Source organism: Trichechus manatus, unplaced genomic scaffold (genome assembly GCF_000243295.1).
Source record: "Trichechus manatus latirostris isolate Lorelei unplaced genomic scaffold, TriManLat1.0 scaffold00033, whole genome shotgun sequence".
In the NCBI taxonomy this organism is placed as follows: domain Eukaryota; kingdom Metazoa; phylum Chordata; class Mammalia; order Sirenia; family Trichechidae; genus Trichechus; species Trichechus manatus.
In genome coordinates this window covers 9,858,910-9,884,176 of record NW_004443969.1, presented here as the reverse complement: position 1 = coordinate 9,884,176, position 25,267 = coordinate 9,858,910, and the positions used below count along the sequence as shown (strand labels likewise).

Below are 25,267 nucleotides of genomic sequence, written 5' to 3'. Positions count from 1 at the left end.
TTACTGAACACGCCCCCTACACCAGACACTGCTGCCCCCATTGCTGGGAGGTCGAGATGAAAGACAAGTGCCTAGACCCCACAGTCTTGTGGGAAGCCAGTCAGCAGGCAGACGATTGTGTAATGCAGTGTGATGATGCTGTGTGTGTATACAGAAAATGTTGGAAGTTCAGAAATCAGAGGGGTGGGCAGAGGAGGCTTCCAGAGAAGGCAATGCTGACTTCCATCCTCACTTGGGACCCATCTGCTGACAGGAAGGCTAAGGAACTTGTGTGTGACTTGACTGAATGACTTAATTAGACCTGTCTTGTCTTCTTCAGGTTGAAGGTGCATGGAGAGAAGATGGCAAGGGACTCAGTATTTGGGAGAAGTATTCTCACACACCTCTGAGAGTGGGGAACGATGACACTGGAGACGTGGCCTGTGACAGTTATCACAAGATTGCCAAGGATCTGGCAGCCCTGCAGAACCTGGGTGTGTCTCACTACCGCTTTTCTGTCTCCTGGTCCCGCATCCTCCCGGATGGAACCACTAGGTACATCAATGAAGCAGGCCTGGACTACTGCTTGCGGCTCATTGATGCCCTGCTGGCTGCCAACATCAAGCCGCAGGTGAGGGGCTGTTTTAAACTTTAATTTTTTAAATTGTCAGTAAGTTGACATACGTCAGAACTTAAAAAGCTTAAGAGTCCGCAGAGCAAAGTCTCCTTCCCATCCCTGACCCACGCCATCCAGGTCCCCTCCCTACAGACAACCAAGTTTGCTAGTTTCTTGTGTATCCTTCTTTTGCACGTATAAGTATATATGTGTGTGTTTGCATGAATATTTCTTTTCTCCTTTCTTTTCATTGTGGTAACAGACCACCATTTGATACTTCCTTTTATTTAACAATATGCCTCATAGATATTTCCATATCAGTGGATAGAGTTTCTGCATTTGTTCTGCTTTTTTCTCTTCTTACAGTTATGTGGAATTGTGTTTATATCACACTTCTTTAATTATTTCCCTGTTGATGGACACTTAGGGTGTTTCCACTCTTGCTATTATAACCAGTACTACAACAAGCATCCATAAAAACCAAACCAAACCAGTTGCCTTCAGATCGATTCTGACTCATGGTGACCCTATGTGTGTCGTAGTACTATGCTCCAGAGGGTTTTCAATGGCTGATCAGAAGTAGATTGCCAGGCCTTTCTTCTGAGGCACTTCTGGGTGAATTTGAACTGCCAACCTTTCAGTTAATGGCCGAGCGCTTAACTGTTTGTGCCACCCAGGGACTCCTGAGTAGCCATAGACATACATCACTTCACATGTGTGAAAGTTGGTCTGTAGGATACAATCCTAGGAGGCGAATGTGTGTGGTTTTTGGTCTTTTTTTATTGTGCATTAAGTGAAAGTTTACAGTTCAAGTCAGTTTCTCATATAAAAATTTATACACACATTGCTATGTGACCCTAGCTGCTGTCCCCATACTGTGACAGCACACTCCTCCTTTCCACCTGGGATTTCCCGTCCATTCAACTAGCTCCTGTCCCTTTTTGCCTTCTCATCTCGCCTCCAGACAGGAGCTGTCCGTTTAGTCTCATGTATCTACTTGAGGTAAGAAGCACACTCTTCACGAGTATCATTTTATGCCCCATAGTCCAGTCTAATCTTTGTCTGAAGAGTTGGCTTCAGGAATGGTTTCAGTTCTGAGCTAACGGAGAGTCCAGGGGCCATGTCTTCTGGGGTCCCTCCAGTCTCAGCCAAACCATTAAGTCTGGTCTTTTGACTAGAATTTGAGTTCTGCACCCCACTTTTCTCCTGCTCCGTCAGGGACTTTCTGTTGTGTTCCCTGTCAAGGTCGTCATTGGTGGTAGCCGGGTACCTTCTAGTTCTTCTAGTCTCAGGCTGATGAAGTCTCTGGATTTTTGTGGCCCTTTCTGTCTCTTGGGCTAATATTTTCCTTGTGTCTTTGGTGTTCTTCATTCTCCTTTGCTCCAGGTGAATTGGGACCAGTTGATGTATCTTAGATGGCTGCTCACTAGCTTTTAAGACCACAGATGCTACTCACCAAAGTGGGATGCAGAACAGTGAATATGCTTTTAAGCCTTAAATTATTATGAATAAGACTATAGAAACTCACTGTGAGCTTCATTTGCTGTCACCAAAATTTTTTATTTTTATTTGGAAACCTAAGAACACTCCCTGCCACCCCATCCCTGGGTCATTTATAACAAAGGACTGAAGGTAACAATTCTGTGAACCTACTTGTTTCCTCTGCTGAAAGAAACGAGTGGAGATTATACACCTCAGCCAAAGCATAATCCCTGCATTGCAAACGCTCTCTCCCAGGCCCCCAAAACAGCTTTTTCCAAATAAAAGTGCTGTCTGGCCTCCTGTTGTCTCTCTGCTAACACTGCGGGAAGGGGCTAGCCTGTGCAAGGCTTTGTTACGGTGAATCCTGTGAAGGATGGAGAAGATAGCAGAGCTGCTGTCCTCCAGTGCGCCACTGTCGGGTGGACAGTCGGGTTCTTCATGTATAACAGTGCCAGAACGGCATCAGAGAGTAGGCAACTCAGGGCCAAATGACGTTGTAGAGCTTGAGGGTGTTGTGGCACCACAAAAGGAAAGGTGCTGTGGGCAGGGAAAGCCTCAGGGATGTGTGGGTCTTGAATAAAGAGGAGGGTTTGGATGGTGGGAGGCAGAGGAAGGGCATTTGAGACAAAGGCAAAGACTTGGGCCTGGGCTGAAGATGGTTACACCTAGTCGGGCTGACAGTGGAGAGCCTGGCCTGGCCAAGATGAAGTCTCTTGGGGGTCATTTGAAGGAAGGCCAGGAGAGAGGAAAGGCCACCGCATGGACCTGGCCACAGCAGAGAAGGGTTCCCAGTGCTGCAGGACGGGCCTCCAGGCATGTCAGGTGATGTCCTTTGGGGTGTCCCTTTACCATACCCTCAGACTTCCAGTGCATTTTTCCGGGAAGGTTCTGAAGCACTGGTACTTCCCATCTCTAACGGCACTGACAGCTAACACTTACGGAAGATCTCCCAGGGTGCTTGTCATGTGCTCTCCCATCTGATTTCGGCCCACGATGATTCCATGAAGTGGAGGTGTTCATGCCTGAGCCCAGGGTCACACAGCTAGTAGAGGGGCATAAGCAGGATTTAAACCCAGACTTTTTGATGTAGATATGTAAATTTATCACCCTTTGATGCTGCTGCCCCCCGCCTCCCCTACCCACACCAAAAAAAAAAAAAAATCTTTCAGCCTTTTTGTCCCACAACTCATCCTCAGCTTTAGCAGCAGGCCTTTATGCTGGCTGATGTAATGTCAGTGGCTTCCCGTAAGGGATGTTTCCTAAGGGACGCCAGGCCTGGAGAGCAGGGCTGACTGACTGCTGATCTGGCTTTTTCACAGGTGACCATTTACCACTGGGACCTGCCCCAGGCACTACAGGATGTTGGTGGCTGGGAGAATGAGACCATTGTCCAGCGGTTTAAAGAGTATGCAGATGTGCTCTTCCAGAGGCTGGGAGACAAGGTGAAGTTTTGGATCACGGTGAATGAACCCTTGGCTGTTGCTAGCCAGGGCTATGGCTACGGGACAGCAGCTCCAGGTAAAGGTCCCGGGCCTGACCTGTCAGCTCTTTGGAGTGTTGTGTTTTTAAAGGCACGAAGGCATGAAATCCAGGTGGCATGGGTGGAAAGGCCTGGAAGGACCAAGCAGTGCCTCAGAAACCCTGCCTCTTCCTCAAGGCTGCACAGCGGGGAGCAGGGGGCTCCCTTTCTGACACCTCTTTTGTGAAATGTGAATTGCATGATTCAGCACCTCACAATGGCTTTACTTCTTTGTTCTGTGACTCTGACCTGCCTCCAACAGGAAGCTCCTGGAGACCAGGGACTAATAGATGTGGGAAAGGAGAATTCATCTGTCGGTACAGGTCCACAGTCAGCCTTCCACAATCCCCAAATCCACAAGGTTCAGACCGCTGATTTGGCTTGCCTGAGCTCACTTAACAATAGTCAAACCAGACTTGAAACAACATGAGGTTATTTATTGTCTTTATCCCACTTAGCGTGCTATTCCGAAGTTCTAGGGTCGCTATGAGTCGGAATCGACTCAACGGCAACAGGTTTGGTTTTTTTTTTTTTTGGTGGTACAGACAATGAGTATGCTGGATTATGGAGAACTTTCCTGGGCCCTATGGAAGGTTACATGTAACTTACTACTTTTCCAAAATACAAAAAAAAAATCATTCCAAAACACTTCTGACTTTAAGGGTCTTGCATAAGGGATTGTGGACCTGTCGTTGCCCCTTGAGAAAACTGCAATTTTCCTTTCCTCTAGTTCTGAGCTTATGAGAGTCGATTTGTATTCATCCATGTGATTCCTCGGATCCTGTGTAAATGCGGGAAATCTGGGGCCGGTCTGCCTCAAATCCTTACCAGACATATCTGCCATTGGTACGTGGTTGGCACTTTGATTGACCATTCTGTCAACACACAAGAAGGGGCTGTCTCGTAACATTTGCTCTCAAGAAACCTCTTAGGCCAGCTGCTCACAGCAGCTATATTTTCAAAGCTCAAATTCACAGTGGGCTCCAAAAAGCTCCAGAATGACCACGCATGAGGCACACACCTTTCTGAGTACTTTGCCTGAGACACAGGAGTCACTCTTTTGGGGAAAGGGAAACAGAAACCAACACTTACTATCAAGTGCTTTCTACCTGCCAGACCTAGTGCCAGGGGCTTCACATATGCTGTTTCATTTCTTTCTCACAAGAACTCTGCATTGCGTATTTTACTGAAAGGCTGAATTATCTGTCCAAAGTTACACACCCAGCTAATAAGAGGTGGAGCCAGGCTTTCAATTCCAGTCTTCCTAACTCCAACACCTATACTCTTTTCCCCAAATATACAGCAGACATGTCAGCCACATTCATTCTTCAATGACATCCACGTGTGAGTTTCCAGGAATCTCCTTAAGGCCTGGCACTGCCCCCTACATTGCTGGCCACAACATAATAAAGGCTCATGCTGAGGCCTGGCATCTGTATAACGACGTGTACCGCGCCACTCAAGGTGGCATCATTTCCATCACCATCAACAGCGACTGGGCTGAGCCCAGAAACCCCTCCAACCAGGAGGATGTGGAGGCAGCCAGGAGATTCCTTCAGGTCTGTTTTTTCTCTGGGAACTGTTCTTACTATTGCCTGTTTTGCCTCCTGGTCATGGTCTAATGGAGATAAAATTAGATTGCAGATCAAAGATTTAGGATTTAGGCCCTATTTTGCTGTTACCTAATTTGGGAAACCTAATGTGCTGTTACCTAGATTGGGAAAATCACCTAACCTTTTTGTACTTTAGTTTTCTCTTCTGTGAAATGGACATGCCCTACCCATCTTACAGGCTTGCTGTGATGAAAGTGATTTAAGTTCTTTGGGGTTGGGTTTTTAAATCTTGTAAATCTTCTGAAATTATTTATGCATGTAATCCTTACTGGATGTAACATTGGTTTGAAGCTAATTAATAGAAAGAAATTCCATCTTTTTAATCTCTCTGGTTTGACTATGGTATCTAATAGAGCTGGGCTGCAATGTCATGCTTCAACTCTAGGTGTTACCATCTAAGTTTACTTACTCCGGCCTAAGCATTTCTTAAGGAGCCTTGGTGACACAGTGCTTAAGCACTTGGCTGCTAACCAAAAAGCTGGTGGTTCGAACCCACCAGCTGCTCTGCGGGGAAAAGATATGGCAGTCTGTTTCTGTAAAGATTACAGCCTTGGAAACCCTAGGGGGCAGTTCTACTCTCTGTCCTATAGGTCTCTATGAGTCAGAATCAACTTGACAGCAATGGGTTTGGTTTTGGGTTTAAGAATTTCTTAAATTTGGGGCTTTATTGTTGTTGTTAGGTGCCGTCAAGTTGGTTCCAACTCATATCAACCCTATGTACAACGTAACAAAAAACTACCCGGTTCTGTGCCATCCTCACAATTGTTGCTATGTTTGAGTCCATGTTGCAGCCACTGTATCAGTCCATGTCATTGAGGGTCTTCCTCTTTTTCATTGACCCTCTACTTTACCAAGCATGATTTCTTTCTCTAGGGATTGGTCCATACTGATAACATGTCTAAAGTAAGTGAGATGAAGTCTAGCCATCCTCGCTTCTAAGCTTTAGAGTCTGTGAAAATCTTTAGTGCCCCTAATTTGCCAATTCCATGAGTTTAGCATAAGAACATGTATATTTTGGTCTAGGACTTTTGCCCCATTGCTACTCTCTAGGAAGTAGAGACACCAGTAAGCAGGAACCTAGATGTCCCACCCTTATTTCAATCTGAGTCTTGACAAGAGGAGAAAGAAGAATGGCCTTCTTTCATGGCACAGCTTTTCCCTGGCCCTTGTTAGTGTCTCTGAAGGGGTTAGAAGGCACCCTTTCCCACATTTCAGTGTCAGGAAAGAAAGGCAAAGATCTCTCTTTCTCCAGATGGTTCCACTTTGGGCTCTATTGTGGAGCCTGCCTGACTGTGGCATTCTGAATTTCTTGGGGGACACCAGAGCCTTCGTTTGCCAAAATCTTCAGAAGGGAGCTTGACAGAGGTGGTCAAATTAGAAAATGCAAACAAGAGCCAAATTTTCAGTTTGCTAGCCAGCTAACCATGGTGTTTTCAGTCGCCTCATATGCATGCGAAAGCTGGACGATGAATAACGAAAGGCCGAAGAAGAAGAATGCATGCGTTTGAATTGTGGTGTTGGTGAAAATACTGAATATACGATGGACAGCCAAAAGAATGAACATATCGGTCTTGGAAGAAGTACAACCAGAATGTTCCTTAGAAGCAAGGATGGCGAGACTACATCTCATATATTTTGGACATGTTATCAGGAGGGATCAGTCCCTGGAGAAGGACATCATGCTTGGTGGTAAAGTAGAGGGTCAATAAAAAAGAGGAAGACTCTCAACTAGATGGATTGACACAGCGACTGCAGCAATGGACTCAAGCATAACAACGGTTGTAAGGATGGCGCAGGACTGGCCGGTATTTTGTTCTGTTGTACACAGGGTCACTATGAGTCAGAACCGACTCAACAGCACCTAACAACAACACAACAGCCAGCTAAAGAAAAGAAAGCTTGAGACAAAATAAATGCATCCTTCACTTCAGACTCACTGAACTCAAGAAGTAGAGCGATAATTTGTTTCACTGAAATCAAACCCCCAAACTTCAGGAAATGTTAGGCTGTAGATTAGATTGAAGGAGCCCTGGTGGCACAGTGGTTAAAGTGCTCAGCTGCTGAAAGGTCAGTGGTTCGAACCCACTAGTTGCTCTGTGAGAGAAAGATATGGCAGTCTGCTTGCATAAGATTAAAGCCTTGGATACCCTATGGGGCAGTTCTACTTTGTCCTGTAGTGTTGCTATGAGTTTACGGGAGAACTGACTCAATGACAATGAGTTTTTTGGGTTAGATCAGGTTGAACCACTTACTGGTGAACTGTGATATTGCAGCCCAAGACACATCACTATTAAAATTTGCTTCCACAAAAAGATCTGATTTGTTACGTTAGAGTGCATTTAAGCCTCTTTTAGCAGGGAATGTATATTCCGAATTTCATCTCTGACTTTGAAATGGAAGCCTACCCCACCCCATACTTTAGGGATCAGACAGCAGGTGATGGGAGGATTTGGAGAGACAGAAGCAGCTCCTCAAATCCATCATAGTGTTGGGGTACCATGTATTCCCCCTATGGGTAAGGATGGCCTAACCAATTGCTGTCCGGTCAATTCTGACTTATGGTGGCCGCACGTGTGTCAGAGCAGGATTTGACACATAGAGTTTTCCATGGCTGATTTTTCAAAGCAGATCACCAGGCCTTTCTTCCAAGGCACCTCTGGGTGGACTCCAACCTCCAACCCTTTGTTTAACTATTTGTACCACCCAGGGACTCCAAGGATGACTTAGACCTCATTAAAGAAAATAGGTTGAAAAGTTCCCCACTTTAGGGCTGTGAATCCAAAGCCCACGAAAGATTATCTTTTGCCTGGGCAGAGAGGAAAGCCTTGCAAATCACTCCTTTCCAGAAAGTTCTGGTTGGTGCATAGGCATTTTGAGAGGAAAAAGTCTTTGCTGGCAGCTGCTTTATAGGGAGAGGGAATCAGGGGCCGGCAGGCTCGTATCTTTCCCTCATCTTCTGTGGGTAGCACAGATACGGGACACGTATAAGGGCAGCAAGGCAACATTTACTGTGCGCCAGGGCAGCGATCCGTTCAGTTCATCCTCCTCGGGATGAAACTACTGAGAACACTGCCTGAGAACACTGCCCTGCCCCGGTGAGACGGCAGTTACTGAAAAACTAACACAGGTGAAGGGATCTGCAGGCACTCAGGCTGCAACATGCAAACAGGCCTGGAGAAAATGAGAGTTTAAGGTTGGGGGTTGGGGAGAAAGGGGGGCTTCTGAGGTCAGTGACCTCTGGGCAGGGCTGGTGCTGCCTCTTGGCCCATCTGACTATCCCCCAACCCCACCTGCAGTTTACGGGAGGCTGGTTTGCACATCCTATCTTCAAGAACGGAGATTACAATGAGGTGATGAAGACACGGATCCTCGACAGGAGCTTGGCCGCAGGCCTCAGCAAGTCTCGGTAAGTTCCTGTGCCCACCTTGAGTCAGGAGAGCAGCAGGAGGAAGTCTGGTCTGCGGTGCCAAACTAAGACTCCGGGGCAGACCGTGGAGACAGTGGGGAGAGCCCGGCACTGCAGTCAGAGAGGCACTTCTCGGGCAAGTTACCTTACATCTGAGCCTCCCTGCTTGTGTCAAGCTCTTAGCCCTGGACCTGGCATTGCTCTGTGCTTGATAAAAGTTGCTATTAAGTTGTTATTCAGAACAGCCAGGAAATCTTTCCCAAGGGCACCAACCTCTTAGCAACCCTTCTGCTTTACTCCAAGGACAAATTCCCCAGCTCCTCCTAGTCCTCTTTCATCACCTATGAGTGAGTGTGATAGCAGTGAGTCACTGCCTAACCCGTTGCCGTCAAGTCGATTCTGACACCTAGCGACCGCATAGGACAGAATAGAACTGCCTCATAGTGTTTCCAAGGAGCAGCTGGTGGATTCAAACTGCTGAGCTTTTGGTTAGCAGCCAAGCTCTTAACCACTGCGCCACCAGGGCTCCAGGTCACAGCCAGGTGTGTGCTTTTAGTTATTTGGCCAGTAGATGGCTATGGTTTGCACCAATGCAGCCCTACTGCCTGGCCCGGTCCCTCTTCCTGTCAAGGAAGTAACAGAAACATCAACAACAGCTAACATTTATCCATCTTTAATTGATACTTTTATTCCTATTTTTAAAGACGAGTAAACTGAGGCACAAAGATTAGGGCAAGGTCACTCAGCTTTTAAGTGATGGAGATTTGAAAACAGGCAGTCTGACTCCAGGGCCCACACTCTGGGTTTGAGTCATCCAGCTGAGATTAGAGGTGCGATATGTGGAAGGGGACAAGTGACGGTCCTATGGGGACATACCCACAGCTCTAAGGTAGCTCAAGTGAACTCAGCAGGGGAGAGTAAAAGGAATTCAGAAGATACAAATTCCTAACACAGCCTTGGAGTCATTCCCCCAAACTTTCCTATATAGCACAGCTGTCAGAGCCCTCCCCTACCCCACCCCATTCCATTCCATTCTCTTCTGGAAGCATGATTCTTCCCGAAGCCCCACACCCTCAATGGCTTGTTCCACCCAGGCTCCCAGAATTTAGCGAAAGTGAGAAGAGGAGGATCAACGGCACCTATGACTTTTTTGGGTTCAATCACTACACTACTATCCTGGCCTACAACCTCAACTCTGCATCTTGGATCACCTCCTATGATGCCGACAGGTAAGCCTGCCACCGGGGCACCTGGAGCAATCTGTGGAAAAGACAGGACCTGTCCCTGTGGCCCAGCTGGTACATAGAGGCCTGCACAGCCTGGGGGAACTGCCTCCTGCTACCGTGCATTCCAGGGTTTGCAAGATGATCGCCACCTCCTGAGATGCCACATAAAATCTCTAACGATTTGAGTAAGACAAGACCAAGATCTCCAAGGTGCTGCCTATTAAGACAGACAGACTTGATCTTTAAAATATTTTCAAGTAAAAGAAAAATATTTTTCTTCCCTTGCTTTTGTTTTATTGCCAAATTTATTTCACTTATCAGATGTATTTCAATCAAAATAACAATAAGAGTCCTTCCCCCTCACCCCCATTTAGGGAAAGATCCAACTATTATTTCTGTATTACACAAATCATATATGTTCATGGTAGGAACATTAGAAAACAGGAATAGGAATTTTTGTGTGTATCATTTCAGAAGTACATATATATGGAAGGGGACTACCCGTTATCTATGTATCTATCTTTATCTATCTATCTATGTATATAGTTCTTTGTTTTTGTTTTGAACCAAAACTGGAGTCATATGAATACATACTGCTTTCTTCTTTTTCTGACAAGCATCTTTCCACATCAGTAGCTCTGAATCTGTCTAGGCTCCTTCTTTAAAAACAAACTCCTACAGCTCAGAGTGGCAGCTGCAGGCAGTGAAGCGTGCCACCAAGGTGTCCGAGGCCCACGAGTGAAAGAACTGGAGGCTGATGCAAGCCGAAGAAGCCACTCAGGCTAACACTGAACAGTACAGCCTGCAGAGGAAGAAAGAGTTCCAGGCCCAGGAAGCTGCGGCTCTGGGATCCCACGGCGGTCGCTGCGCTGAAGTGGAGACCGAGGAGGAGATGACTATCCTCCAGACCTACTTCGGGCAGAACAGTGATGAAGTCCTGGATAACCTCTTGACCTTTGTCTGCGACATCTGGCCAGAAATCCGGGAAAACTACCGCTTAAATGGATAGGGAAGAAGGAAGCACCTGTTCCATGGATTGGCATTTTAGATGCTCTCACATGGAATATAAGCTTTAGCAAAGCTACAGTCATATTCTTGTGAAAAGGCATTAAATGATTTCTGTGTACTATGTAGTAGGTCCCTTCACTTTTTCGAGAGTAGCAAGCCTACCTTCTTTGTACAGACTTAGAGCTTACCCAAAGATTTTATCTTTTTTCCTCATATTTCTTATACATTTAATGGTATACATTGTTTTCACATACCTTTTAGCTGAAGCACATATAGTGATACTGACTTTTGTTTCTTAAATATCTAGTACAGATAAACAACTATTTGAAGAAATGGGTTAAATATTTTATTTCCCTAAAGCTTTCTGGAAGATCAATGTATAAGTAGTAAACAGTTATTTTGCAACTTCTGTGAAACAGCAGCCAGCCTTAAAATAATCGTTTCTAACAAATACTAGTTGTTTGGGCTGCTTTTAGTTTTTCTTAATAAAAATTACTAGATGATAGAATTCAAGAACTTGTTATATGTTATTACTTAATGTAACGGTGATCACCTAAAAATAAAGATTTATTATGCAAAAACAAAACAAAATACCCCTACAGTCCCACTGCATCCTGAAACTACCAAAGTCAAGCTTGCCCAGGGGGCTTGAGGAGACGTCCCAGGTCCAGGACGCCTTCTACTAGTTCTCTTTCCCCGACCCCACACTCTTGGTGCCTTATCAGTCCTGGGACTGCCTACCCAGTGACCTCTGCTCAAACTTACAAAATGGCCCACATTCAGTTCAGCTGAGTAAGAAAACTCCAGTTACTGATAAAACTAAACATTTTTCCCCCTGAAGGGTATAAGAAATACCTAAATAGCTAGTATGTATGTGAAATCCATGAATCCTGAGATGTTCAAGCTTCTGTCTCTCCCCAGCACCCATTCTTTTGGCAAAATCTTTTGGCCCTCTCATTGTCCATAACTAGAGAAAGAGATCAGGGTCTGGGACACCTGAAGCAGGTCCCAGCCTATCTGCTCCCTGTCATCATACAAATGAGGACCCTGAATTTGATGCTTATGGCTGTACCTGTGACCTGTGTGTGGAGTTGACTATCGACATCGGTAGACTCGGGCCTGTTCTCTGAAGACGTAGTCCTTGCATGCTGTTGGAAGGTTGTAGCTCGGGGAATCTAGAGCCTTCCACATCTAGTGTGAGACGTAGTCTGTTCAACAGAGAGCCCTTGCAGGCTTAGGCTCCATGAGCAAGTCCATTCTCCTGTACAGGTAGTGAGCTAGAACAACAGAGAGCTTAAGTGGCTTTTCAAAGTTACACCAGCTTTGAGTGGTAGAACTAGGACTAGTAAAAAAAGGAGACTTTGAGGCAATTGGACTCTTCTGAGTTATGACACTCAATGTTAGACAAAACCTAAGGCTTTTCCTAGTATAAGTTTTGTGTTTTGTGCAAAGGGCATCTTGGGACTTACAAAATGAGACCTAATCTTTGGTTTTTGAACTCCTAGGGGAGTTGCTTCCATCACAGATCGATCTTGGTCAGGCTCTGGCTCCTTCTGGCTAAAGATGATACATTTTGGCTTCAGAAAGATCCTGAACTGGATAAAGGAGGAGTACAACAACCCGCCGATTTATATAACAGAGAATGGAGTGTCCCAGCGGGGAGAGGTAAACCTCAACGACACTGCGAGGATCTACTACCTCCGCAGTTACATCAATGAGGCACTCAAAGGTATGACAGGCCGACCACTTCCTCCATGTCTACCTCTCACTGTTGGAAGCATCCACTAACACCTACAGTAGGGTAATACTGTACCCAGGAGTTGCTCCTGCATCCAGGAATAACAAGAGAAAGAGGCTTCTCCCTCCTATTGGGTATAAGCTTTTCCTTGGGGCTATACTCTGAGTTTTAGTCCTCCAAGATCCAGTCAGCAAGCAAACCCAGTTGCCTGATATCAGCTAGACTTTAGTTGCTGGCCTGAGTCATTTGCTTCCACCTTCCTGTCTCTGAACAGCAGTGCATCCTGAGGGTTTGAACAGGGGTCAGGAGTAGTAGGCTGGGTGTTTGTAGGGTCTTTTGTTTCCCAAGCAAAAGTGTGAGATCCTCAGACTCAAAACAGCTTGGGATGGGACCATGAGAGTAAGGGAATGGTAAGTAATGCTGAGTAAAGAGAGAATGAGCAATGTACCAGCCAAAGGAAACAATTAGAAAATCCTATTCCAGCTAAAAGTTTTTCCATCCAAGGGCCACTTATTTGCTACAGTGAGGAGCATCGACACTCTAAGTTACTGACCAAGACCAACATTGTGAGATGCACAGAGAGGACTGTAGATGATCCAGTGGGATTAATTTAGATCCCTATTCAGGGCTAAGGCTTTCTAGAAAGATGCTAGTGACTCTGCAACTCCAACCACGTAGAACCACCCAACAATTACATCCAAACTCTATGGCAACTCTCTCAAAGAGAGCCGAGACTCATCTTGATTTGACAGCTCAGGATTGTGGGAGGGCTGTGGGGGACAATGGCTTCAGTAGCCTGGGAGAAAGGTGTCTTCCATGACAAGTAAAGCTCATGCTTGGGCCTCTGTGTTTGGGCAGCTGTGCAGGATAAGGTGGACATTCGAGGATACACAGCTTGGAGTGTGATGGACAATTTTGAGTGGGCCACAGGCTTTGCTGAGAGGTTTGGGCTGCACTTTGTGAACTACACTGACCCTTCTCTGCCGAGGATCCTCAAAGAGTCGGCCAAGTTCTACGCCTCCGTAGCCCGGTGCAATGGCTTCCCTGACCCTGCCACAGGGCCTCACCCTTGTCTCCAGCTGGAAGGTGAGAGGTGGTTCTGGGAGGCACTGAAGCCAGAGGGTGAGGGGCCTTTTCTAGTATATTTTTTTCTGCTTTATACCTTCCTCCCTGCCTCTCCACCCTCTTCATTCAACCAATATCTATTTCCCGTGAATGCTCAACATTCTTGTGACAGAACGAAGTGTGCTTGGGGTTAATGTTACCGTACAAACCACAGCACTGGTCGGGAACGAACAGGTCTAGTGTTTCCTTCCAGCTCAGCCACGAACTTGCTGCTGTGTGACCTTAGGCAAGAAATTGACAAATGATTGTGAAAGTAGTGCCTGGCACAATGCAGGTACCATTTTTGTTGACTCAAAAAGTGTAACTTAGTATACAAATATGAGACAATTATCCAATTTAGATTATTATAATTGCTGACATTCTAATAATCGTTTAACCTCATTCAGAGACCCATAATACACGGTGAAAGGGGTCGTGCACTTTCTCCCACAGCAGTGAACTTACTCCGGCTGTGCAGATTTTGGTTACCTGTGTAACCTCTGAATTCCAAGCATCTATCTTGGGCTTAGGAGCCCTGGTGGCACAGCGGTTAAGTGCTCAGACCCTAACTGAAGCGTCAGCAGTTCAAACCCACCAGCCACTACACAAGAGAAAGATGTGGCAGTTCTACTCTGTCCGATAGGGTTGCTGTGGATCGGAATTGACTTGATGGCAACAGGTTATCTTGGGCTTAATATAGGTTATTATAGATCCAGGGCTAAATCAGGACTGGTGCATGGATGACCCTTTGTTGTCTTCTAGATGCTGTTCCCACCATCAGCCCGAGAAAGGAGGGAGTTTCGTTCCTGGGGCTAACACTAGGTGCGGCAGAAGCACAAACAGCTTTGTACGTACTTTTTTCTCTTGTGCTTCTTGGAGTCTGTAGCGTGGCATTCCTGTCATACAAATGCTGTACGCATTCCAAGCAAGAGGAAACACAGCCAGGCCAACAGGAGTTGAGTAATCTCTCTTCATTCTGACCCACAATTACCACCTTCACAAGCTCTATGAAGTAGGCTGAGTTTGTGTGCCACCCACAAAGCTCATTAGGACCTTAGAAGTCCGCCTATCCTGGACTTCATAAAGACCTTCTGCATTGTTAGAGATTACTTTGATCTTAAAGGAGTTCAAGACCCTGATTAAAATGGAAACATCTGCATCTTATCCCTGTATTGGGAATTCATTTGGGATGAGAGGAACCTGCAGGTGGCTTTGTGGGAAACGTGCAGATACTGAACAGGTCTAATGGTTTTGTAAGGCACTTAACCGGCTCATTGCACATTACAAAGCTTTTATAGGTGGAAACATGAGTAAAGACCATAGCAGTCTTTTATAAGAAATCAGCTCCAGTGTGTAGACGGACTTCATCATCTCCTGTTTCACAGAAAATAAAAATGGTAATGTGAACTACATCCTGTCTCCAGTGGTTGCAACTCCTTGAGAAATTAGGTACAATGGAAGTTACAAAGTCACACAACCTTTTAGGGCTTCTACTTAGCTTTCCCATCAGAGCAAAGCATTCTGCTTACTTTATGTTCCCTGGGGTAGAGACAACACAGAACATAGAAAGAGATGACCTTTTTAATTATCCTTTATCTCCTCCACCCCCACATTACCACCTTTTATGTCCTTCCTGGCTCTCCGCTGTCTACTGGACAACTTCTAAGGACCCAAGCATGGCCTACAAGGCCCGTGTGATCTTTCACTTACCCACTTCTTCTCTTCCTCCTCTCCATCCATGGTAGTTCTGAATTGCATGAAGGTCTTTGACCATACTCCATTTCTTTGTGTCTTTGCAAATGCTACTCCTTGCTGCCTAGAATACCCTTTCTTCTGAAAATGCCTCCAAATCTCAGTTTAAACAACGTACTTCCTCCTCTGCATACCTCCTCTGAATTCCCCAAGCAGATACTCCTTCCTCTGCTTTGCTCCTAGATATCCCTCCTTACAGCTTGTCCACATTATACAAGAATTGTTTGCATGTTTCTCTGCTCAGCTTCTTGAGGCCAAGCAACATGTCTCACTGACTGTGGCAAGCATATTTTCGAGATGGAGTGGAAGAAAGCATACCTGCTCCTTTTTTGTGTTTATCCATTCACAACAATATCCAGAGTAGTGATGGGACCACAAAAGCACATTACCCTTGAACGTGCTAAAGAGACAATCTCAGCGTGACAAACTTATTTGGTCCATATATTGTTTCTAGATAATCTAGGAGAATTTCTTTTTAATAAAGAGTAATTTTTGGATGATTTTGAAGAGTGAGCTGCTTGATATTTTGTTTCTTATAAGTAGCGCTTAACTGAATTGTTACATCTACAGTAAGTTACTGTCAAAATATTCCACTGTCAGGTAGGGGTAGGGTCTAAAACTTGTATTAAAGACATTTCTTGGACATGAGGACTTAGTATCACAAGCTGTCAATTATACCTAAGTTAATCTCAAAATTCAATGCAATTCAATATAAATGTCAGTGTAACTTCAGCTGAACAATGGGCTCAAATATATCAAAGATGATCTTGAAGATGAGACTGGACAATGTTTCATTCTGTTATATACATAAGGTTGCCATGAGTCAAAGCTGCCTTGACGGCAACTAACAACAACTTTTTTGGGAGAAGAGGAGACAAAATGATGTAAAATTTCACATATTAAATAAACTTTTGAGAATAAGCCAGGATAACTCTGGGGAAAAAAGATTATGAAAACATATTGTAAAGTTAGTTATTAGTTTGTTAGAAAGAAGAGAGAGACCAATACAGGAAAAGGGAACTAGACACAGATCCACATCATATGGGAATGCAGTATGGACAAAAGTGGCAGGTCAAATCAGGGAAAAGATGAATTAGTCCATAAATGGTGGTGGGTCAACAAGTTAGCTCTTGAGGACATTAGCCATGGGTAAGGGGTGGGAAGTCAGATCCCTTCCTTGGATACCAGATTAAATGTAAAAAATGAAACCATGAGAATACCAGGATACATGGGTAATTTTTTTTAAATTAAACTTCGAAATGGCTTCAAGACCTAGAAGCCATTAAGAAAAACACTTACAAATTTGACCACGTAAACACTGTGGCGAAAAGTACCATGAACATAACTCTTCAGAAGATAGGGAGAAAATATTTACATATGCTAGACAAAGGGCTAATTTTCTTAATATACATGGAATTCGTTTATAAATCAATAAGAAAGATGAACACAAAAAAATTGGCAAAGAATACAAACAGGTAGTTCTCAGAAAATAAACTGAAATGACCAATATTAAAAGATGCTCAAGTTCATTCATGATAAACGCAATGAATGTAAGATGCATACAATTTTTCATCTATCATATTGACAAAGATGAAAAAGTATAAAACAGTGTTGGCAAGGCTGTGGGGAAATGGACATTCTTACACACTGTTGGTGGGAGTGTAAATTCATACATCATTTGGAAGCAGCAACTGGGCAGGATATTTCATAATCCAAACTGCAAACACCCTTTGATTTCCCAAATTAGACAAATGTATCTTATGGGTATATTTTTGCAACTAAGGTACCACCCCAAGGATGTTCACTGTGTAGCATTGTTTGTAATAGGAAAACAAAAACAAGCAAAAAAGCTTGTAACAACCTTAATGTCCGCCACCAGAGAACTGAATAATCGGGGTGCATTCCTAAAGTAGAATGCTATGCAGCCATTAATATGAGGTAGCTATGTGTTTGATAGGGAAAGATTTTCAAGACTATGTGAGTAAAAAAGCAAGATGCAGGGTAGTATATATAATATGATCCCATTTATTTAAAAAATAAAGATTACATATTTGCTTATATATGCATAAAAATTTCTAAAAATTACATAAACTGTTAAGAGGTTATCTCTGGGGAATAGCACGGAGGGTAAGATGCAAGCAGGGAGACGCCGTTTTCATTTTATGGCCTTCTCTACTGAATTGTTTACCATGTACACTTTTTTTAAAATATAAAATTGAGGCGGGATTTCCTATTCAAAGATTATGAATCTGTTATGTGCAATTTCTTAAGATTTATATTTGACTTTTTTCAAGGCAAACTGACTTGAGGTACTTGATATTTTTGCAAATGTATTTTTAATAATGTAATTTTAAAAAACGACAGGTTTTTTTAAAATCACATATTACTATATTTACTTAAAGATGACAAATCTTTGCTTAAATGAGGTGGTTGCTGGAGATTTTTCTTTTTCAAACTCACTTTTTTGACTAAAGTAATATGATCATTGCAGAAAATCGGGAAAACACGTAAGCGTGCAAAAAAGAAAACTAAAATCACATGTAACCACTCTTGTTAACATCTTGCTGTTTTCTTCTTTACATATATATTAATATATAGTACTTTCTATATGTAAAATGTGTTTACAAAGCTGAGCTCATACTGTACCTACAGCTCTGTATTCTGCTTTTCCTTCCCAACACGTAATAGGTACTTAATAAGTGTATGTTAAATTGAATTGCTGAATTAGTACAGGCAGTCCCTGACTTACGATGTATTTGAGTTACCCTAAACCACACTTACATGACTTTTTTTTTTTTTTAACATGTGATTGTTAGTAGTATGTACTACATGCAATCTTGCAGTGCATAATTTACTGGTTATCATTCTCAGATGTTCACTCGCAGGTGTTCACAGATTGGATTTATAAAGAGACTGATAATAAAAGGCAATAATAATGAAAACCAAAAAAAAAAAAAGTATTTGCTTACATCAGAACCGACTTACGATGGAGTTGTCAGAACAGAATCCCATCATTTCAGTTGAGGACTACCTGTACTGCACCATTTCTCCTCATCAAAAACTATTTAATTATTTCTGCAGAAGGCATATGGCTGTTTCCAGTTCTTAAGTAAAATAAATAATACTTAACGAATAAGTTTATATCTAAACTCTGTCTGCATTTATGATCATTCCTTAGGAAAAATTACTGGATCAAAGAATATGAAATATTTAAGGTTTCTGATAAATACTGTTTTCAGAAAGATTGTACTTGTTTTCACTTCTACTAACAGCATAGCCTGTCTCTTTCCTTGCCAACACTATTATCATTTTTACGTCATTGTTACTTCACAGCCGAAAAACAGAAAGCCTATCCTATGAAAATTTCATCTTCTCATGACAAAAGGAACTCAATGTCCTCCCATAGGTTAACTCAAGAGTGCTATCTTCCAATCTAAAAACAGAAGGTTAAAAGAGGAATTGTCAAATTTGCTCCCTTTTCAAAACCTCATCAGTTTTCTGGTCTCCATTACCAAAAACAGATGGGTAAAGTAGCATGTAAATCATATTAAGAATCTTTTTAAAATCCTTAAGCACAGCCTAACGAATAAAAGGCCTATGTTTATTCTATACTACTGGTCTTACACTACAGGTACTTTAAGTGCTTGAAGTGTGATTAGTGAGGGCACAACTTTAGTATAAAGGTGACAGAAAAATAGGCTATGGACTAGCAGTCGTTTTGCATCTGATGAGAATAAAGTCCATAAAATCATACAGACAAAATGATGCCTCACTGACTTAGGAGAGACAGAAACACAACATCAAATGTCTGCCAGAAAGTGTCTTCCTTCAGTGATATTTAAGGTAAAGTAGCCAGCTACTTTCCTGAGATACTTCCAGGGCAGTACTGTCCAAGGGAAAAAAACCAGAGACGTACGACCTCAACAAAGCGTGGTGCAACAAAAAATGCTAGAATAACAAAACTTAAAGATAGGATCATTCTGATTTTTGGAAAAGATTTTTTATTTAGTGTTTAGGGTTAAAAACTACAAGATTTTGCTTGCAGCTGATGAGCGAAAGAGAAAAGTTAAACATAAATTATCATCTGGTTGACTCATTAAAATGCTCTCAGAGTCAAATTATTCAAGTGACATGCCAGTTACTCTGTGTGGTCTTAAGAGTTCTGGAGCAAAATAGCTCTAAACAAAACTTGTCATCTGAAAGCATGGGGCTAATGGGTATGAAATATTGAATAAGAAAGCTGATGAAGGGAGGTTATCAGACCTGTTGATTCTTTTAGGCTTCTCTCGGTTAGTTACCATGTGCAAGGACCTAACAGCCAGTTATTTTATCTCTTGACTTTTCTGAGTTAAACAACTTTAACCCACACCCACTAAGCAGGAATAAAGAGAAACTTTAAGATCATCTGGAAAACAAAACAGTCCCACTTCTCCAGTAAAATTTTAGTTGAATTAAATCGTAAGAGAAACAATGATTATTGCACATTATTGTACTTGATGCACTACATCTGTTGAGTAGAATTTCCATTCCAAGTGTTGTTTTCGTCTTCACCATCATCTTGAGTCCTCAATCTATATATCTTCCCCTCTTTTTTAAAGTCTTCCCCACGTTTCTCCAGGACTCTTTTTCTGACTGGTTCCCTGAGATAACAAAAGGAGAAAAGGGAAGATCATATAAAATGAGAACGGCAGCAATACAAAGCTTTTTCCTTTAAACTTCCACTGGTATAAAACCAAAACCAAACCCACTGCCGTCAAGTGGATTCTGACTCATAGCGACCCTACAGGACAGCAGAACTGCCCCATTGCATTTCCAAGGCTATAAATTTTTACTGAAGCAGACTGGCACATTTTTCTCCAAGGAGCAGCTGGTGGGTTTGAACTGCAGACCTTTCAATTAACATTTGAGTGCTTTAATCACTGCGCCACCAAGGCTCCTTCCTTACCTTAGATGGAGTTAAAATACAGTTGCCTATACTAATGGAGAGGAGCCCTGGTGGTGCAGTGATTAAAGTGCTTGGCTGCTAACTGAAAGGTGGGCTAACTGAAAGGTGGAAACCCTATGGGGCAGTTCTACTCTGTCCTATAGGGCAGATATGAGCTGGAACCCACGGCAACAATTTGTTTCGGTTTAAGGTAAGGAAAGTCCATGGGAGATAATTGTACCTACTAACACAGTACTAGACTTTACTAGTCTTTGTCAGTTCTGACTTCATCTGTGCTCTAAGTCAAGCCAGCCTAATCGTATTTTCCATTTCCATGTGCTTAATGACTTACCAAGCTTTAGAACAGTGAGACCACCTGTAGAACAGTGAGACCACCTGCTGACTAATCTTTCCTTCATTATTTATGTGAGTTGATATGTCTACTAAAACATTTATAACTTACACAGCATCCTAGAGGCTATTCAAATTTATATTTACAGCTTAACTGACATAAATGATCAATTAGCCAATTTCTAAGCCTTTCAAAATCTTTAAGAATGACTTATTTATAAACAATTAAAGACAAACAGGACTTCCTCATCTGAAAATCAGGAGACAGGAGTGAAATTTAAGCTAACAGAATCATGCAACACTAGAGGCAGAGACAAAAAAATGGAACAAGAGTGGAACTCAAAGCTTCCCTCTTCTTAGATATACGTCCATTTCATCGTTTGCTCCAATCTCACATCTTTTCCTTTATTTGAAAAAAGTTTTAAAACCCACACAGTAAGCTACTCCACATTACAGAAATTCAAGATTAAATATTTCCACCCATTGCTCAGCAAGAGTTTTATAATTCAGGGCTAGCAAGGCCTAGTTTGAATGCTGTTCTAAGACCGTGGTTGTTGTTAGGTGCTGCCAAATCGATTTTTGACTCACAGCGACTCCATGTGACAGATTAGGATTGTCCCACAGAGTTTCCTAGGCTCTAATCTTTTCAGAAGCAGATTTCTAGGTCTTTCCCCTCTGGATGGGTTCAAACTGCCACCATTTTGGTTAGCAGCCAAGCACTTAACCATTGTGCCACCAGGGCTACTTGTTCTAAGACTAAAGAGAAGAATTTCCTGGGTCCCCACTTAAGGAACATACTACAGATATAATTAGTCTTCCAGCCCAACATTTAAGATATAAATCAAGATAAAGGATAAATCAGCATAGCTACAATACTCACATAAACCATCATCTACAGAGTCAATAGGACACAAGACTAGGGAGTCACTGACGGCAGACAGAAGGATTTTCATTACTAATCACAACAAATTGGTATGAGGATTTAGTATACTGCTTATTAAAGGCCCAACAGAGTGTTTAATAGTAGTAGGTCTATCGTATAATAAATGTTGCTACTATTTAATTATTAGAAAGGGGTATAATCTCACCTTCTAGGAAAATACTTCTCAATTTGGGTCAACCTCTTTCAAATACGTGTAATTTTAAAAACCCAAATGTATGAGCTAAAATTGCCAGTGTGATCTACGTTACCATTCCAACCTTTGCCATTGGCAGTAAAAGTAGGACCACTCAGTTAAGGGAACAGTTCAAACTAACTTTCAGAAGGCAGCAGCATTTTCAAGAGATATCCAGTTTCCTCAGTTTGATCCTTCTCTGAATGACCCAGAAAAGACTGTTAGCCAGCAGATACAAGAGCCACCAGGGTTAAAATTATCTAGAACACAATGGTTCCTCTGAAGAAATTCTGCAAGATGACTGTGAGCAACTAATGCAATGCAATATCTGATCAGGTAAAACACAGCTAGCCAGAGAGAAAGAACTACTTATGCATGGGGAAAAAAATTTGCCTTGATAGTCACAAGATAAAGGGAATTCAATGAATGAAATAAAACCAACAGAGGTGAAGCTGGTTTCCATGGAATAGGTTTTAGGAAGATGGCAGAGAAAACTCAGGTAGTGAAGCTTCCCAGGACAGATGATATGACAGTTTCAGAACATGTGGTTTTCTTTTCTCCAAAGTAGGGGTTGGGGAAGATATACAGAAAAAAAGCAAAGTGCACATAACAAAATTTTCCATTTGGATTAAGGCATAGCCCTTGTGATATGGGGCACTACTAAATTTTTTTTTTTTTTTTACAAAGGGGGAAACAAAAACAGATACCTTTTTTCTGAGTTGCTAGATGATGCAGAGTTTGAGGGTTCTGATGATGTTGCTATCACAGAAGTCTGTGCAGGAGGATTACTAAATAAGAAGTTGCTAATCAATCTCCAGATGGCAAGGAATGGGTAAAGTACTGTCCCCAACAATGTCCAAATGTCTCCACTGGAAGAATGTACCATGGATGTAGTCGGTCTTCCTGCCTAGAAATTAAAAAATAAACCCAGATAAAGGCTACACCAGTCCAATCACATCACGAAGTTCTAAATGAATCTTTTAACTATAGTTCTCATTGGTGAAATGAACCAACTATTTTTAAGAAAATTAAAACTTTTTAATATAATTAACAACTCTGATAACAAAAGCCTTTCTTGCTGATTAACAAAAAAGGGAAAGGTCTCAAACCTTAGTGACTACTATTAAATCCTGACTATTGGAGGGCTAATTGTTTTAGGTGTGAGGCTCCAGTTTAGAGCAGAGAAAACTAAACTAACCAGGATGTAGAAGACCTAGGCTCTCATGTCAGTGCTGGCACTTACGTTGGGACCTTGGAAAAAATCATTTAAGCTTTCTGAGCCTCTTTTCTTCGTCAGAAATTAAAATATTATAAAGATCAAACGGGATAATATGTTTTAAAAAATAAATGTTATTTTTGATAAGTTACAATATTTTTTAAAAAAACTTGGTAATGTTCATTTGCAGCATTATTCACAATAGCCAAAAGGTGGAAACAACCTAAATTCCATCAACAGATGGATAAATAAAATGTGTACATTATGTACACACAATAGAATATAATTCAGCCATAAAAAGGATAGAAGTTCTAATACATGCTACAGAATGGATGAACACTGAAAACATCATACCAAGTGAAATAAGCCAGACACAAAATATTGTATGAACCTACTTATATGAAATATCTAGAATAGGTAAAAGCATAGAGACAGAAAACAGATTAGTGATTACCATGGGCTGGGGGGAAAGGGAAATGGGGAGTTATTACTTAATGGGACAGAGTTTCTGTTTGAGGTGGTGGAAAAAGTTCTGGAAACAAATAGTGATGGTGGCTGCACAACATTGTGAATATATTCAATGTCAGTGAATTATATACAAAAATAGTTGAAATGGCTAATTTTATGTTTTATATATATATATATATAATATTTCAGTTAAAAAAAGAAAAAGGAAAAAAAATAGCACCTAAAAACCTGGTGAACAGTAGAGCCCTATATAAATAAAAAACATTATTAAGCCTGTGGATTATTACACAGATACTCTGCATTTCTTATTTTCTTTTCCTACCATTCATTTTCTGTATGAAAACACGTAAGGAAAAGAACAAGTTGAAATATAAACTATTTATCCAATGCCTCACAAATCATATCAGCAATACAAATATATAAAGCACAAAAAAACAGATTAATCTAATATTTTTAGATAATCTGGATTTTAATTATGTACCATACACCTTTGTTTTTCCCTTCCACTAATTACAGAAACAATCGAGTAGAACACACAGGACTAGAAAAAAATATGTTTATGTATATACATACTGGCAACAGTACCACTGAAGCACTTGGGGCAAGTTCCAAATCCAATAATTTCTTTTTATAATCTTCTTTGGTAAATTCCCTCCTGGGAAACATGGTTGCTAATGAAAAATTACCGTAAGTGTTGCCAACAGTCTGTAATATAACAAAAAATTTTACAAACCTTACAATGCTTTAAATTTTACAATTTAAAACCTTTTAAAAATAAGATGTTACATTACTCACATGCATCCAAAATGACTGCTTTAATTAAAATTGCCTTAATTTAAAAAGTTCATAGGAACGTAAACTCAACCAAAAAAACCCTGTGCTTCAAAATGCAGCTGAAAAGCTATCAAATCCAAATACTTTTCTAAAAGTATCTATAACTCAAAAATGATCACAAAGTAAAAGTAACAAGAACATACTTCCTAAAACTGAACAAACTGAATAAAATATGAGCAATAATGTAAATCTTGAGAGTATGGCTGTAGTTCAGTCAGTAGGGCTTTCACTACCTTTTGGCAAATATACTAGTAAACATTTGGATTATCTTTATTAAAGATCTGTAATAAACCAGTATTTCCTTCATATGTGTATCATATATATATATATCTTCAGGAGTTTTAGCCTCCTCATCTCAAGGCATAAATGGTCTGTAGTCAATCTACACCACACACATAATCCCAGTTCCAGGAACCTACGCTGGGCAGGCATTACCATCACCTTCACAATTCTGAGTTACTGATACTTGTAAAATCTTAGAAAGACAACTGTTCACTCTTTCTCTACAAGATTCCAAAGAAAGAGGCTCACTAACACTTGTTTCTTGTGATTTTTACTGTTGTTCACATATATACTCCTCATTGTTCTCACTCTAACATAAAGACACCCTAAAATACAGAATTAGGCCACTGTTCTGAGGTGAAGTTTTAATAAGAGTGATGCAAAGATTTCTTTTCTCCTGTGTCGCTCCCTCTTCACTTACCAAAGGACACAGGACAGAGGTACCCCCTCTTGCAAAGTCCCAGGTGGGGACACAAGACAAAAAAAAAAAAGAATGAAATAGGCTATTTAGAGCTGGTTCTACTATACAGCTTAGGGGAAAAGGGTTCTTAAAGTAAGTATTTACACTGTCCATCCCAGCTCATCAGTGTAGAAAAGCAGATAGCTTTTCAGGCATCCTTCTCTTAGGAACCAT

At 41.8% G+C, this 25,267-nt stretch overlaps 2 protein-coding genes and 1 pseudogene across 3 annotated transcripts in view; 2 read left to right on the top strand and 1 right to left on the bottom strand.

Moving 5' to 3' along the window:
- Window positions 1–17,714, top strand: part of LCT (lactase) — a 53,250-nt gene extending 35,536 nt beyond the window's left edge. Inside the window, 8 exon segments of the mRNA XM_004375093.2 lie at window positions 320–610; window positions 3,397–3,595; window positions 4,953–5,155; window positions 8,506–8,615; window positions 9,710–9,844; window positions 12,355–12,578; window positions 13,446–13,673; window positions 14,454–17,714. Of these exon segments, the coding sequence (XP_004375150.2) occupies window positions 320–610; window positions 3,397–3,595; window positions 4,953–5,155; window positions 8,506–8,615; window positions 9,710–9,844; window positions 12,355–12,578; window positions 13,446–13,673; window positions 14,454–14,671 (1,608 nt within the window). The 3' untranslated portion in view covers window positions 14,672–17,714.
- LOC105756217 (V-type proton ATPase subunit G 1 pseudogene) lies at window positions 9,999–12,367 on the top strand (annotated as a pseudogene).
- Window positions 17,715–18,315: 601 nt separating the features above from the next.
- UBXN4 (UBX domain protein 4) overlaps window positions 18,316–25,267 on the bottom strand; it is a 40,291-nt gene continuing 33,339 nt past the window's right edge. The window contains exons 11-13 of one of the 2 annotated variants that reach the window (XM_023730203.1): window positions 24,091–24,222; window positions 22,541–22,740; window positions 18,316–20,083 (exon numbers count right to left, since the gene is read on the bottom strand). In XM_023730203.1, the coding sequence (XP_023585971.1) occupies window positions 19,945–20,083; window positions 22,541–22,740; window positions 24,091–24,222 (471 nt within the window). In that variant the 3' untranslated portion in view covers window positions 18,316–19,944. The remainder of the gene's footprint in view (window positions 20,084–22,540; window positions 22,741–24,090; window positions 24,223–25,267) is intronic. The other variant, XM_004375092.2, reaches the window with a different exon arrangement.